This window comes from Pongo pygmaeus, chromosome 7 (genome assembly GCF_028885625.2).
Source record: "Pongo pygmaeus isolate AG05252 chromosome 7, NHGRI_mPonPyg2-v2.0_pri, whole genome shotgun sequence".
NCBI lineage: Eukaryota > Metazoa > Chordata > Mammalia > Primates > Hominidae > Pongo > Pongo pygmaeus.
Genome location: NC_072380.2, coordinates 112,231,168 through 112,248,019, shown reverse-complemented (window position 1 = coordinate 112,248,019; position 16,852 = coordinate 112,231,168). Strand labels below are relative to the sequence as shown.

General features: G+C 37.7%; 1 protein-coding gene across 22 annotated transcripts in view; it reads right to left on the bottom strand.

Annotated features, from left to right (window-relative positions):
* Nucleotides 1-16,852, bottom strand: part of VPS13B (vacuolar protein sorting 13 homolog B) — a 915,151-nt gene that overhangs the window by 77,134 nt on the left and 821,165 nt on the right. For all 22 annotated transcript variants that reach the window (XM_063669399.1, XM_054497603.2, XM_054497598.2 and 19 more), the window contains one exon: nt 15,698-15,859. In XM_063669399.1, the coding sequence (XP_063525469.1) occupies nt 15,698-15,859 (162 nt within the window). The remainder of the gene's footprint in view (nt 1-15,697; nt 15,860-16,852) is intronic.

Genomic DNA, 16,852 nt, shown 5'->3' with positions numbered 1-16,852 from the left:
TGTATATACAGAAGAGGATGGACTGTCTATAAAATCTGAAATAATTCATTTTCCTTTTTTAAAAATAAGTAAAATAAATACAGACTTTGATTGCTTAAGTTATGTCAATAACCAGGAGATTCTGATGCTATACAGACACACTCTTAACAGAATGATAGTCAATGGTCATCAGGCATTTGGTTAGACCCAATTCTTCAGTGGAAGAGTTAAGAGTATGTTAGAAGGAAATGATGATGAATAATTTAGGTGAGCTGAGAAATGGGAGCAACAAGATAAGAAATTGGAGAGGCTGTCTGTTAGTCATTCAGATTTGAATAAATATCCTGTGAGTCAAATTGTCAGGTTTTGTTTGAAAATCAATTTTGACAAAATACAAACAATAGAGAAACCTGCCTAAAGTTTGAATAAAAGCTTTCTTTTAAACTGTTCTCAGATGTAACATTCACTATTCACTAAAATTTAGTTTAATGTAAAATAGAAGACATGCCAACACATGTCCTAAGAAAAGATCAAGTGATTTTTACATAAACTTCATTTTTTAGTCAACATGGCAATGTGGACAACTGTAATTATTTTTAACTTTTAATTAGGAAAAAGAAGTCAATAGATGGATATAAGAGAAATCCAAAATTTTTACAGTTATTTATTTTCATTTAACTAAACTGCCTTGCTGTACTAAGAAAACATTTTTGTAAAGGTTAAATAAAGTATTTCATGGCAACCGCTGCTTCTTAGTGCCTGTATAACAAGAAATATGAGCCAGCCAAAGTTGTGCAAGTTGGTTTTCTTTCCCAGTAAGGGAATGTGGTATCTAAGACCTTGTCCTAACTCATTTTATCCCCAAGTGTAAGTCAAGCAAGTCAAATATGAACTAATGCCTGAAGGGAAGTCCCTGACTCCAGAAGTATGGATTATTTCACATTTATCTTAAAATCTGCTCTCAGAGTTCTTAAAATTCACTAACTTGGCAAGTCAGGAATTATCATGAGAAATGAAATAATTTCATAACTATGAAGTCATCCAACATTCCATGCATCTGACACTCAGTGGGCTTAGCCATGTCTTGGGCATTATTCTGACCTTTAAATAACAAGCTCTTCAATATTCTGGAAATAATTTAAAAGCACGGAAATAATAAGTGCCACAGTGCAATAGGTATGCCATTGTCTTTGAGTTAATGCTTTTGTTACACAGACTCATGGTAACAGGTTATGATTGAAGACAATCACATTATGTATGCTGAAATCTTTGTAACATTCTTAATCAGTATTTCCCATTACTTAAAAATGGCAAAATACCATGCTTTAATAGTCTGGCTGCATTCCCTTTCTCCAAGTACTCTGTATTAAAATTCACTTTTAAAATTAGCTCAGTAAAGGACCTTTATGTTTAGACATCAAGAATTTACATTTGCAGAGCACTGGCTTGTGAAAAGGCTTTGAGTGTCTTGTAAAAAGCTTAAGAAATCTTCAGTATATTTTTCTCCAAAGCTATATTTCAATATCTGAGATTTATCGCCAGGGGAGGAACAGAGAGACCATTAGCAGCACCAGCAGCCATTCCTCTGGGCGCTTCGCACTTGAAATATCCCCATTCTCTTTCATGCAGGCTTGCAGAAAACTCCAGAAATCAGCCCTGGGACTGGATAAAGGACCCTATCACAATCCTATCTTTGCCATTTCTTGTGAAAGACTTTAAAAGTCTTGAAATTGGTTATTTTATAAATTAGTTTTACAAAGAAACTTTGAAATATAAAGGAAAAGGAAAACTCAACCCTAAACTTCTGCCTCTGATTTAGGTAGAATGTATCTCCCAACAGAAAATGAAAAAACTCCAAATATGCTCTGTGCATTAAATACTTAATGACCAAAACTGCTAGGACCCCATTTACTTCTACTGGTGACTTCAAAAGGCACTGTAAGCTCCCCCAGAGAATGTAAGTTTCCTGGAATCCCTACAGACTACCTTTTTTTTTTTTTTTTTTTTTTGGCTATTTCAATTACTGCTTAAAACTGAAATAAAAATGCAGTTGATGGCGGCATTTGAGTTCCTGGGTACTCAAATGGAGTCCGTGTTTACAGAATATTTTGGATTAAAATCCTTGCCAGATGGTCCCAAGAAGTGTTTACCTCACTGTTGATTTTAGCTATCTTAATGTCAGCAACAATAAAAAGAAGCTTGTTACTGCCACTCGGGAGCAAAGGCATAAAATCCTTCCTCCCCAAATGGAACTGCTAGTTGCAGACAGCTGTGCCCTACACAACAATAAGGGTGACACTGTAGATTTCTGGGAAACTACTTCCACAATTAGAGAAAGACAATATGTGGCAAATTTAACTTGTAATGACATCTACTTCCAATATATAATATTTAGTGATTACACTATATACTTTCAGTTTATGATAAACAATAAAAATTTTCATAGAATAAGCACAAAAGGATAAACAAAAATGTGAAGAGTTAGACATACATGAAAGTTGTGCCCAATTTGAAGTATATTGCTAATCTCCTCCTGTAGCATGTTCCTATTTTATGACTTTTCATTAGAGGCCATAAGGAGGCCAAAGGGGCAGGAATGGGAAAAGGGGAGGGGTGTGTGACCAGGAGCTACTCTTAAGAGCCCAACTGAATTGACAGTATATTGAGGCATATAATTTGAGATCAGTGCCTCTTTTCTGTGTATATTAATAGTATATACAAAAGTATCCAACATTATGCAAAGAATAGTGTTGACAATTTTATTATTAAGATTTTAAATCTATGTTCTTGAGAAATCCCAAAAGTTACTTATTCAATGAACATTTATTGGCTGGGTGTGGTGGTTCACTCCTGTAATCCCAGCACTTTTGGAAGCAGAGGTAGGAGGATCGCTTGAGCCCAGGAGTCAGAGGCTGTAGAGTGCTGTGGACATGCCACTGCACTCCAGCCTGGGCCACAGAGCAAAACTCTGTCTCAAAAAAAAAAAAATAAATAAAAATAAAGGAACACTTATCGGCTGTCTATTATAAGCAAGATACAGGATTAAATATTGTGGAAACAATACCTTATTAAAGCCCTCTTTTTCTTCCTTTTCATTCTCAGCAAACATCCAATACAACCTCAACCATATTCATGTCTATCTTCATTCTCTCCCTCCTGTCTCAACAACAGGAGGAGACTATTGTGGTACATTGCAAATGGCCACAAATTCTCTGCAGCAACTCTCACCAAGATCTAGTTCCTTACTGTTTGGATCTGGCTTAACCTTGTGGCTTGCTCTGCGCAACAGAATGTAGCAGAAGTGATGCTGTGTGAATTCTGAGCCCAGGTTCAAGAGGCCTTGGAGTCTCTGCTCTCATTCTCCTGGGACAGTGTTACCAGGTGAAGAAGCTTGGCTAGCTTGTTGGTGAGATCACGTGGATGTGAACAAAGACACCTGGCAAACAGCCTGCTGACCACTAAATATGTGGGTGAGGCCATTGTAGACCACCCAGCCCTCAATGACCTCCAGCTGACTTCAGCCTCCTAAGTGAGACCAGGTGAGACCCACAAAAGACCCTTTTGAGTGAACCTAGATGTCTAACCAACAGACTCACGAGCTAATAAATGTTTTTTAAGTCAATAAGTGTTGGGATGGTTTGTTAAACAGCAATAAAATTTGGTATAAACTTCTTCCCATTCAAGGTCAGTCCTTCCACTTGTGATCTGAATTCTTTCCTTTTCTTCCCTTCTAAGATTTTATGCCATTAGTCATTCTCTCTTCTGGATCATCAATCTCCCATTTCTTTCTTCTATATTAATGTGCCTAACTCTCTTCCATTTAAAATTGTTCCTTAACCCTGTGGCTTTCTGTAGCTAACACATAATTAAGACTAAACAACAACAACAAAAAAATTCATGCTCATCATCACCACTTCGTCACTTCCCATTCACTTCTTAGCCCACTGTAATCTGGCTTTTATCCCTATCTCTCTACTGAAAGTGCTTTCCTTGAGCCATCAGTGATGTTCCAATTGCCAAATACAATGGTCTCTTTTTTTCAATTCTTACCTCACTCAGTTCCCTTAGGACATTTAACAACACTGATAATTCTATCCCCCTAAATATCCTTTTTGGATTTTAAAACACCATTATGTCCTGGTTTTCCTGTGACATCTTGGTTTTCCTCATAGCTCTTATTTCCCCTCAATACATTCTATTTCACAGCCCAACTCGCAAATTCTGCTACTGACCCTTTTTGCAAGCTCACCTCCAAGACAGCCCCAGTAATCCTTGCCTCTTGTTATCTGTGCCTTTGTGTTCCCCCCACTGAATAGGGCAGATCTGTGTAGGATATTACAAATAAAACAATGAATGACTTCTGAGGCTAGGACATAAAAGATATTGTGGCTTCTGCCTTGGATCACTTGATCTGGAAGACAGCAGCTGCCATGTCATGAGACTACTCGAGCAACTCTCTGGAGAGATCCCTGTAGTGGAGTGCTGAGGCCTCCTACCAAAAGCCATGTAGGTAAGTATTTTGAAGATGGATCTTCCAGACTAGACGAGCCTTCAGAGGAGTGCAGCTCCATCTGATGTCTTGATTACAACCTTATCAGAAACGCTGAGCTGGAATCACTTAGTTAGACTATGCCCCAAATTCTTGACTAACAAGACTGTGGGATAATAAGTGCTTGTTGCTTTCGCTACTCAAGTTTTGGGGTAATTTTTTATACAGCAATAGGTGACTAATAGAGATTTAGTATCTGTAAATGGGATACTACTGTAACAAAAGCCTAAAATGTGGAGGAGGCTTGGAACTGGAAAGTGAGTAAAAACTAGAAGAACTTGGGAAGGGTGTTAGTGAATGTCTATATACTTCAGAGAGATTATTAATAGAAACGTGATGGCCCTACAGGAGACTGCCAGCTACAGAGTGCGAAAAATGTTATTGGACATGGGTGGAAAGGGGATCCTTGCTATGTGGTGGCAGAAAGTTTTTCAACACTATCACCTGCAGTAACATGGAAAGTAGAAAATTTGCCTAATAAACTACATGATCTAGCTAAGTAGATTTCCAGGCAGTGTTGAAGTGCCTCCTAGTTTCTACCTGCTGCTAATATTAACATCCACAAGGGGAGATATAAGCTTAAGGAAGGACTGTCAGACAAAAAGGAGCCAGGATTTGCTATTTTGAAAGTTCCTAGCTTTATCAGATGCAAATGATGCTAAAATCAAGAAATGGCTTCCCAGCAAAGATCAAATCCAGGACATGGTCGGAAAAGCTGGGTCTAAATATGAAGCAAATAATATGCCTGTAAAATCTTTTGAAAGACCTTAGAAAGACCTAAATTGATGGCTCAGAGAGCGAGTCAAACAAAAGGAGTTCTAAGACACTTAAGGGTTATGTCCCTCAGTAATATCGAAAAATCTTAAAGTAGAGAAGGGCTTATCTAAAAGATACATGGGTGTAATTTTGTCTAATATAGTAAACCTCAGTAAGAATAAAAAGAGACCTACAAAGTTGTCTAAAGAATAATATTGGCAGAAACACTGCCAACTTAGACTGAAAGAGATAAAGACAGTAGAAAATGAAAAGAGGACTTTGAACCTTCAAAATTCTACCAGCAGAAAGCAGGCTGGGAAAACTACAAGGTGCAAACAAAAGCTACTTTTCGTGGAAAAGAATGGGTGACTCAGAGGCTGCAGCCATGTGCACAAAGCCACGAGCAACGGGAAGCTATTTCCAAGTAGGAGTAATACTGAGTACTAATTAAGAAACTTCCAACATTTATCTGATTGAATTTAAGAATTTCTATGGACCAGAAACTCCTGTATGTCTTCTGTTTCCTACTTTTATACATGGAAATGTCTACTGTAGTTATCGTATGCCTATCGTATACCATTGTACATTGTTCTGCAGCAACAGATAATTCTTCTCTTAGCACTCTCTCCTTGGGAATGCTCATTTATTCCCACTTCTAGCTAGGTACCAATAACAGGCCAAATTTATATCTCCAGGTCAGACTATTCTTTTGAGCTCCAGCCTCTTACATCGAATTTGCTTACTTTACACGTCCATTTGGATGTCTAGTTAGGGGAAAAGGACTAAAAAGGAACCCTTGGTTATAGAGAGCCAAGTTCTTTTTACTTTAAAAAATGTTTTGTATAGACAGGGTCTTGCTATGTTGCCCCAGGCTAGTCTCAAATACCTGGCCTCAAGCTATCTTTCCTACTTTAGCCTCCCAAAGTTTTGGGATTATAGGTGTGAGCCACCACTGCACCCAGCCAAGCTGAGTCCTTTACTAGGAACTTTATAAATGTTTTACATGGAATATTTACAACAGTCTCTTAATTATGCAGAAGAGGAAGTTGAAGTGCCAAGAAACTAAGAAACTGTCCACTCTTCATGCAGCTACCAAACCTTAGGAGTGAAACTCAGATATTTATGGCTTCACATTTGTGCTTTTTCTAATAAACCATCCTTCCTGCCCTCTATAGCAGCCTAAAATTCAATGTGTCCAAAATGGTTTTCAGGATTACTCTGTTATGCTCTTACACCCTGCCCCATTCTCTCTCTCTCAAACACTGTCCTACTCAGCTCCCTGTCTTGGCCAATAGCAAAACTAGCAACACATCACCTAAGTCTGAAATCTCAGAGTCAAACCAGACTCTTCTCTTCCATGATCAATAATCAAATCCTGTTGATTTTAACCTCCCAAATATCTTCCAAACAGACCTCTATGAAGTTAAACCTTCTCTCAGCAATTTAAAGATGTTGTTTTACTGTCTTCTAGCCTCCATAGTATCTAAAGAGAAGTCCATAGTAATTTGATTGTTGTTCTCCTAATGTGTGGTAGGTAATGTGTTGTTTTCCTCTGGCTGCTTTCAAAATTTTCTCTTTATCTTTGTTTTTCAGTAGTTTCATAATGATGTTCCTGGTATCTTCAAATTTACTTTTTTCTTCCATCATGTATTTTATTTGTCTTGTCTCCAAATATATATATATATATAATTTTTTTGGCGACAGGGTCTTGCTCTGTTGCCCAGGCTGGAGTGCGGTGGCATGATCTCAGCTCTCTGCAAACTCCGCCTCAAAGGGTTAAGCAATCCGCCTCAAAGGGTTAACCACTTCAGCCTCCTGAGTAGGTGGGACTACAGGTGTGCACCACCATGCCTAATTTTTTTTTTTTTTTGAGACAGGATCTTGCCATATTGCCCAGGCTGCTCTTTAACACTTGGACTCAAGAGATCCACCCACCATGGCCTCCCAAAGTGCAGGATTACAGGCGTGAACCACCATGCTTGGCCCATCTACTATGTTTTTATTGCTCTGTAACAAATTAGCACTAATTTAGCAGCTTAAAACAGCACACATTTACTCTCTCACAGTGACTGTTGGTCAAGAGTCCATGTATAGCTTAGCTGCGTTCTCTGTTTAGGGTTCATAAGACTCCAAATGAGCTGCAGTTGGCTGCATTCTGATCTGGAGGCTTGACTTGTTAAGACTCTACTCAAGCTTGCTTAAGTTGTTGGCATAATTTATTTTCTTGTGGCTGTAAGACAAGGGCCTTAACTTCTTACTGCCTGGTGCTGGCAGCCATCTTCCGGTTCTGGAGGCCTCCCACAGCTCCCTGCCCCAGGACCCTCTTCATAGGCCATCACAACATGACAGTTTGCTTCCCAAGGCCAGCAGGAGCCTCTATGCCTCTCTCTCCTTACAAAAGGGTCCAATCACTCTTTTAGGGTTTTTATCTGATTAAATTAGGCCCACTCAAGATTTTCTCTCTTGATTAACTAAAAATCAACTAATTTAGGACCTTAATTACATCTGTAAAATCCCTTCACCTTTGACACAGACACTTTAGAGTACATGTCTGATAGTGCCAACATCTGGGTCATCTTTGGATTAGCATCTATTAATTGTCTTTCCCTGGAAATTGAGTAACATTTTTTTTTCTGACTCTTATCTGTCAAGTAATTTTGGGTTATATTATGGACATTGTACATGTTTTGTTGTGGAGAATCTGGATTCTCTTATGACTGCTCCAAAGAGTGTTGACGTTTGTAGTTAACAGGCAACTAACTTGTTTAGACTCAAACTGGAAATTCTCATACCTGGATGAGCAGCAGCTCAGGTTAGTTTACTTCTTTAAGCCTTGGGTACAAACTGCATTCAGTTTGCCCCATGCATGTGTGTGGTTCAGCAGTCAGCTGAACAGTTGGGCCAAATTTAAAAATATTATGTTCCCATTTTATGGCCCCCCCCCGTCCAGGGTTTTCTCTTCACTCCCTAGCAGCCTAGGATGCCTAGGCTATTTCCCCTGGTACCCTGGGCCAAAAGATGATAGGCCACCCCTGTTCTGCCGTGACTGCAGTTGCCCTCAAGACGAAGCCAAAAAAATGGGAAAGTCATCCTGCAAATTACTTGCTCGAAATTTCGACTCCCCTCCAAAATCTGCCTTTGTTTAGTCTCCAGAGCCTTCAGGTAGTTTTTTGTTTTTTTTTTTTAAGTTCTGTTCAGAATGTGTTGCTGTTATGCACAGAAATATCAGTTTCTTAGGCATTTATATCATTTAATGCCTTCTACTCTGTCTTAGCTCAGTTACTATAATCTCTCTCACTCCGGGACTACGCAGCAGTGACCATAGTAGTCTCTGCTTGTATTCTCAATCTTCTCTAGACTGTCTTCTCAAATACACTAGTAGAACTTTTCTGAAATACATCTGTGATCCTGGCATTCCTCTACTTAAACCCATTCAGTAGCAAAGAGCTGCCCATCACATAGATGTGTATCTTCTTGAAATGGATTCCCAGGCTTTTGAGAACATAACTCTGCCAGATAGTGGTGTGCTGGAGCTGGCTCATACTTGTTTGTGAAAACCAGCAATTAAGTGTTTAGAGATTTTGCAAACCGGTGGTCAACCCATTGGTAGCCTGATATAAGCTTTGAAGTATTTACACTATGAAAGTTGGCCATCCCTACAATCAGGGGCTCCCCACCACTACCACTCTAAGACCCAGTGGACCAGCACATATCTCTTCTGCAATTTTTATGATTCAGTTACACTGGACAAAACCTGAAATCCCTTGACCATAACTTGCTGTTTATATATACCTCCCTTGTTCTTCTTTGTGTACTCCCTCCACTGTCGTCCACTGGGCCAACCTATACTTACTGTTCAAACTTAGCTTCTGTGGAAAGCTAACTTTGATCTCTCTGGGTACGTAGATTATCACACCTTTGTGCTATCATGGCCTCAAGACAGTATTAAAACTTCTTAGCACAGCATACAAGAGCCCTCATGGCCTCAGCCTACTTCCCCCTCTTGCAGCTCCACACATGTACTCTACACTGTAGCCAAATTAGTCAAGTTGCCCTTCTGTGCCATATTGTTTCATGCCTCTGTGGCTTTCACACATGTTGGTCCTCTTAGCTGGAATATCGCCTCCACCCTCACTTCACTGGCCTAGCTAACTCCAAGGCATTAACATGTAATACAAATATCCCTTCTGTCTAGAAGCCTTGTCAGCTTCCCATCCTCATGTCGGATTTGGAAACATTTCCTTTGAGTTCCCATTAAAACTTTGTTCATATCCAGATGCAATTGATTTTACTTCCTGATTCCCTAGCATTTCTTCCCTATGGCTAGTGTTTTCATTATTCACCCCTCATTTCTCTCTGTCCTGAACTACTGCAATGATATCCTGATAGATTGATAGACAATGTCATGTCTATAATAATTTTTTACTTTTCTGGGTCCCTCAATAGACAGTAAGTTCCTTAGAAGAATGTATATATTTAAATACAATAAGTAATACATGAAAATATACTGATTAAAAAAATGAATGTGAGGGAGACTAAATAAACAGCTACAGAGAAATAATGGCAGGAGGGCCTGTGAAAAGACTGAGTTAGGCCTTGGAGGTCAGATAATTTGGATATTATTTAATAAATCATGGTGTAGCATGTGATGGTTTCTGGACAGGAAAGTGTAACAATCAAAGTATTTAGGAAAATTGCTTGAGCTGTAGTCTGCAAGATAAATCAGAGTTAAAACAGGGCAAAACTGTTAACTAAGAGAACAATTGAGAAAAACTATTGCAATAGTTTGTATAAGAAGTAATAAAGATAATCACTCTTGATATATCATTACACTTGGTGCTATTCCTAAGAGTTAGTATTTGAAGTTCCTTTTAGTCTGTATGTGAGTTTTGGGTGTGTGTGTGGGGGTGCTTAATGTCTCAAATTTAATTTCTTTCTCCTTATTAAGAAGTTGAAAAGTACATAAAAATGTGACAAAAATAGAATAATATCACCTTAACCCAACATTCAGAGGCAACCACTGATAACATTTTGACATGTCTTTTTCCAGTATGTTTTGTGCATTTGCTTGTGTGTTGTTATGATCACATTGTATACATAGAATTTTATATTCGGCTTTTCTGACTTATATGACATGATAGGTAGCACTTCCTCCATTCCATGTAAAAACATAAAGATCCCATAAAATATCTATAAGATAGTCTTATGCCAGATTTTACTTAACTCCTTAAAAGTGAACATTTTGGTACTTTAAATATTTTGTGACAAACTGTGATAAACTTTTATGGTATAAAAATCTTTGTTTTAATTTGCCTTCTCTCCAGTGGGAAGATTACTATTGGGAGACTTACTGGGTCAAAATCTACGATAATTTTAATAGCTTTGAAGTTTCTTACCCAATTGCTTTCTAGAAATAAAGTACCAATTCCATTAGCAACTCCAGTGTGTAATAGTGTCTATTCATTTGCCCTTTCTAAACAAACTTTAACATGCATGCACACATAGGAGAACACTTGAAAAATTTATCAGCTTTGGCAACACAGAGTATTTCTTTGTCCCCCAAGTCTGCTTTTTAAGTTTTTAAATTGTTACTGTGGCAACAAGAAATATGCTCTTTCTCTAAATATATATGTATACATGCATTATATAAACGGATTTGTAAAGCACAGTAACTAAGAATTACAGTCTAGTTAATGAAATTGACAACTGGCTGGAATTACTAAAAGATAGGCAGATACTCAAAACCTGTTGCTTTCCGTTTTAGACAAATGAAAAAACGACCAGGTCTCGTTTTAAAATATTGTTACATACAAAACGAAAATTGGAGAACTTTCTGTTATGTACTGATTAGGACCAGAATGAGTATAATAAAAATATTTTACTGTAATTTGGTGAGTACAGGTTAATTACATAAAAGTTAGATTTAAACTATTATCTGTCATTTCTCAATTTCTAGAACTTTGTACCAAGCTTTCAAATGATAGGAATACCAGTGAGGTCAGAGTGAAAACAATTTTAAATCAAACCTTTAGTCTACTGAATTTGATCAACTGAGAAATCTTAAAGCAAGTGTTGGCAAACTTAGGCTTATAGGCCAAATTTGGCATGTAGCCTATTTTTGGATAGCCTGTGAGCAGAGAATGGTTTTTACATTTTTAAATGGATGGAAAAAATCAAAAGAATAATAATTGTGATGTTTGAAAATTATATGAAATTTAAATGTTATTGCCCATAAATACAGTTTCATTGGCACACAGCCACACTCATTCATTTACATATCACCTATGGCTGATTTTACACAGAGTTGAGTAGCTGCAACAAACTGTAAATCCTGAAAGCTTAAAATATTTACTATCTGGCCCTTTATAGGAAAAGTTTGCCACCTCTGCTTTAAAGTAATATAGGATTTATATTTTTGTCACTATGTGTCACTCTGTTTAATGAATATTTCCAAGATGCTCTGCTGCTCATCAAAATTAATTTTACCTTGTTACATTTTGCTTTTTTTTTTTTTTTTTTTTTTAAGATGGGGTCTCATTAGCTGGTCTTGAACTCCGGGGCTCAAGTAATACTTCTGCCTCAGCCTCCCAAGTAGCTAGGACTACAGGTATGTGCCACCACACATACTTTTTAAATTTTTTTGTAGAGATTTTTAAATTTTTAAATTTAATTTTTAAATTTTTAAATTTTTTAGTTTTTTTGTAGAGATTGGGTCTTATTATGTTGCCCAGGCTGGTCTTGAGAAGTTCTGGCCTCAAGTAATCCTCCTGCCTCAGCCTCCCAAAGTGTTAGGATTACAGGCATGAACCACTATGCCTGACCTGCAGTTTTAAATATTTGCTATTTTTTCATGAGCTTATGAAACTTCTGTTATATTCATTTTGGATAAATGTTTTATTATTCTCCACAGCTCTGTCTAGAGCCTATTTCCACTTGCTTGATGGTTTGATTACCACAATTAAGTCATTGGTAACTAGAATTCTGCAATTCTGAAAAAAATGCATAACCCATAAATTATACACGTTTGAGGCTAAAAGCAAGTGTAAATCCTTACATACAAGATAAAGGCAATATAATTCCAAGCAGTTTAACCAACGGTGCTCTCTATTAACTAGAAAAGGAAGTTAAACAGCCTCTATATAAATCCTACTAGTTGGTGGAGATGTCACTATAGCTGGTTTGTCTAAATTAAACAAAGCTTCCCTTGACTATGAACTGCACATACTGCCTATATTTTGGGGAAACATTCTATAAACTCACACTTCTGGTCCCTAGATTCAACATAGCATAATGTGACATACTTCTTTGACGACCAGTCCCTTGCTGGTTATTGTTCTCATCCAACCTGATCTTAAGTCTACTGAATTGGAATATTTAAGAGCTCTTTGTGATGGCATCTATGATTCTGTGCAGCTGAATATATTCAATTATTCCCTAGGAAATAGTTTTCTTCTTCCTTTGTTTGTTTAGGCGAGAAATTGTTGTGAGATATCCAGAATGTTAAGTGATTCTGCCCCAGAGCATGTGTTAGAAACTATAAGGAGCATTTTATGACTTTCAATTCTAAAAGGTTTGTCAGCTTTGGATTTCTAGAATTGGTTGTGTCCATGTTTCTTTTCATCCTATTGGGACTTACTGTTATTAGCAACCTCTTGTGTGGTTTTAAGATATCTTGACCTCTTTGAAACCTTTCCAGGTGTCACTGCCACTTTCTTGATCTCTGCAATGTTAGCTACATTGTTTAGTGGAGTTAAGTTCCATGAACTTTAGAAATCCTCCCTGAGACTATGAATTCACTAACACCCAAGGTAGCATAAACATGCAGACACAAATGTTCCTAAAACAAAGCTTGCTGGGCAATGCAGGATATGACTTGGAGTCTGGAAAAAGGAATATTTTGCTCAATTGTGCATCTATGACAAGCTCCAGGTGCAGTTTGAAACTGAGTGGCTAGTTTTTCTGATCCTCATGTAGCCTCTCATTAGAACACAGCAGAATTTTCAACTGTGAATGTAATGAATGTAAGGAATTCCATGAAGACCCTCTGGGCCCATTAAGGCTTCTGGCTTCAGAGGGTCCTAAAACCCACTTACATTAGCATACAGAAATATAGTAAGAAGACATTGTTTTTTATAAATATTATCTAGGTTATCTAGGTTTTAGTCTTAAGAAGATTATAATGACTGCAGCTTATTTTAAAAGTTGCATCCACAAGATGCAGTTACAAATTTAAAAGAAAAAACAAAGTTTATTAGATACCTGTTTTATGTTTAGAGTTTGTCATTAAGAAGCTCCTATTATTTTTGGTAACACAGTTAAGACTTTGCAAGGGTTCATACTTGGACTAAGAATCCCCTGTTAGTTTAGCCTTAGATGTGGCCTACTATTCCAGTGATTTCTCAGCCCTTCTTTTCAAACTTCACAGTTTGGCTATTCTAACAGACAAATCATGCTGCCAAAACCTAGGGGAGTGAGACAACATTGAAGTGACACTGTATTGAGAATTAAAAGATAAGGAATTCAGTGCTAATTCTGCCACTACCTAACTTCACATTTCTATTTGTCTCCTTATCTATAAAATATGCATAACAAATAATACTGCACAGGAATGCTGTGAATATAAAACTTGCAATAAATACAAAAAGGCCTTGAAATAGTGCAAATGAGTATGAAAATGAAAGGTGTGCTGGTGACAGTGGTTGTCTATTCATTCTTTCCTGCTGACCTCCTCTCCACCCAGAAACTGTATGTCTATAGCATGAAGACTACTGCTCCCCACACTCCTGAGCCAGTTGTTCTCTTATGATCACCCTTTCCATCCTGGCTCCAGTGTCCAGGGAATCCTGAGGGTCTCTGAGGGATATGCAAACTATGCATCTTCAAATGACTGTGGAGAGTTAAGCTTCCTCTGCTTTGCTTTCTACCGGCTAAGGCCTGGAGCTTGCTGTGTGTGCATTGGTAAAGTGGCTACAGGTACAGTGTACAATTACATATTACTGCAGCTTCTCAGAGGCTTCTTTCCTGTCCCTCATAATTCATTGCTGGGAATGCAATGACAATGGAAACTTAGAAGATCTAATAGGTTATACAAGAAGTGTTAACATGAGTTCTCTCTAGGTGGTTGGAATTATAGGTGTTTTTTGTTTGGTTTTGTCAGTATACCTGTATGCTCTCACTTTTGTAGTCCATAGGAAAAAAAATTAAACATAGATGAATTTGAAACAAATAAAACATCCTTTATGTTACATGAGGAAAACAACTTAAATACTTCTAACGTGGACATTTCTAAAGAGGAAAATTAGAAAACAAGGGTATGTGATTTACCCTAAAAATATGAATGCAATACCATATCATGTGAGAAAATTTTTATGAAAAACAGTCATGTATTTCAGTGTCCTGTCAGATTAATGTGAACTAAATGTATTTAAATAAGAAATACTGCATTATATTTACTTTTCCAAATTGTATACCAATAGTGTGGCAATCTGATGAAAAAACAAGAAATCAGCATCTAGCTACCCTCAGATGGAGCCCAAGGGTATAATGTATTCTGATGCTGGTCTAGAGACCAGATGGGAAAACTTGTTCTCTAATCTAATGACTTTCTTTTAATCACAAGCAGGCAGTAGTTTCCTTATTACCCAGAGTTTAACAAATACATGATTCTCGAGAGTACTTCCTAGGATTTCTTTTGCTCACTTAAGACTACATCTTTGTATTTAATTCATCTTCATATTATCGCTACAGGGCACATATCTCTATTCCCATCTAAAGGGACAGGAAAATGAAATTACACTACTTGGAAAACAGACATCCTTTGGTGTGTCTTTTCTCAGTGCTCCCTTGGTCACAGTTTTTCACTGTCATTGTATCACAGATTGTGAGCTGTCCTAGGAGGGCAAGGCTTGTGACTTACCTGTCTTTGAATTTCCAGTGCCTAGCATGTGCCTGCTACCAAGGACACACACAGAAAAAAATGTGAAGAAACAAATGAATAATAATACCCAACACAATGCTTATGTATTAATGCCTTATACATATGAATTCACTTAGTCCTTATAACCCTATGAAATAGGTACTACTTTTATCCCCATTTTACATATGAGAAAACTGAAGAACAGAAAGTAGAGCAAGGTTACACACAGCTAGGATCCAAAGCTGGCTATCGAGTCAGCCTCTTCATCACCACACCCTGCTGCCCCACAAGCACCAGTGCTAAACAGGAAAATGCTCCATTCCAAGAGAAGCGTGTGCTCCCATCTCTAAACACTCTTGGGTTTCCGTCAGATGTAGCTACGCTGTGTGGTTCCTTTGGAGACTTAAAAAGGGAAATAACTGGACAGGCACACAAGTGCAGAAGAAATGAATCCCCAGCCTTAACAATGGCTGTTTGTAAGGGTGTTTCTCAAATACCTGTGGGGATTTGTGAGAGCGCCAGCTGTACTGGTGACTGTGGAGACTCGCCAGCAGAATATTTTCATCAGTATCCACCTGGCCAAACCGCAGTGTCTCCTGTGTGTCGTTACAGATCACAAAATGGCTGAAGACCAACTCCTCTACCTCAGGGCATTTGTTCTGAAAGAAAAAGGATACGAAAGCCAACATGGATCAGATTAATTGTAAGATGTTTGGCAGCTGTCTGCCCAGTGGCGATTGTTACAACACAGAAACCCTAAAAGATCTGTTGTCATTAGCTCTGGTATACAAAGTATTCTATACTGCCAGGATAAGCACACACATTAAAAAAATACCTTTAAGAGATTTTAAATGTTCCAAGAATGTGTTTTGATTTAAACTCTTTCAAAATAAATCACACACACTGAAGAGTAAAAGAACAATGAGATCCCTCAAACTTTTAACATTTCTTAAAGTGAATTAACATGCTACAAACCGTGCTGTGCTGGGTAGTGCACGTTTTTGAGCAGAGTACTGGAGGCTAGAATTACCATGTTCCCAGCTTCTAAACTCAACAATCAAGACCAATTACCAAAGCCACAGTTTGTACCCTACAGAAAGTAAGAATCATTTAGGTAAAACATCCCCAGATCCCTTAAGAGGGAGGGTGGATATGTGTGTGTGTGTGTGTAAATCTGCTCAGTGAGAGATGTAAATAAAACCATAACTTTCCCTCTGTTGTTAAGAGGCTGAACATACAAAACAGATCAACTCCAGAGTCAGCGTAAGCCAAGTTGCAGTTTTCATGAGAAATAATGTTAGTTGAAACAGTTTTCAGTATCTGTTTCAGCTAACAGTCATCAGTCAGCTAATATCCTTCATTAGTCAGCTAAAGTGCAGCAAATTAATAATACGTTCCTTTGTTGATAACTCCTTTCTCATTTAATGGTGCCTCCACTGGTTGCTGTTACATTAAAACACTGGCAAAGTAATAAAGTATTTCCATGCTTACTCTTTTATCACTCTGGTTAGGCTATCGCTTAAAAACAATAAACATACTTTTGGTAAACTAAAAGAATGCTAAATAAATGATTAACTTGAGAATATAAGAAAAAAATCATAAGTAGCTAATTAATTTGCAGATAATGGGAGATAACATATAACTGATGCTTC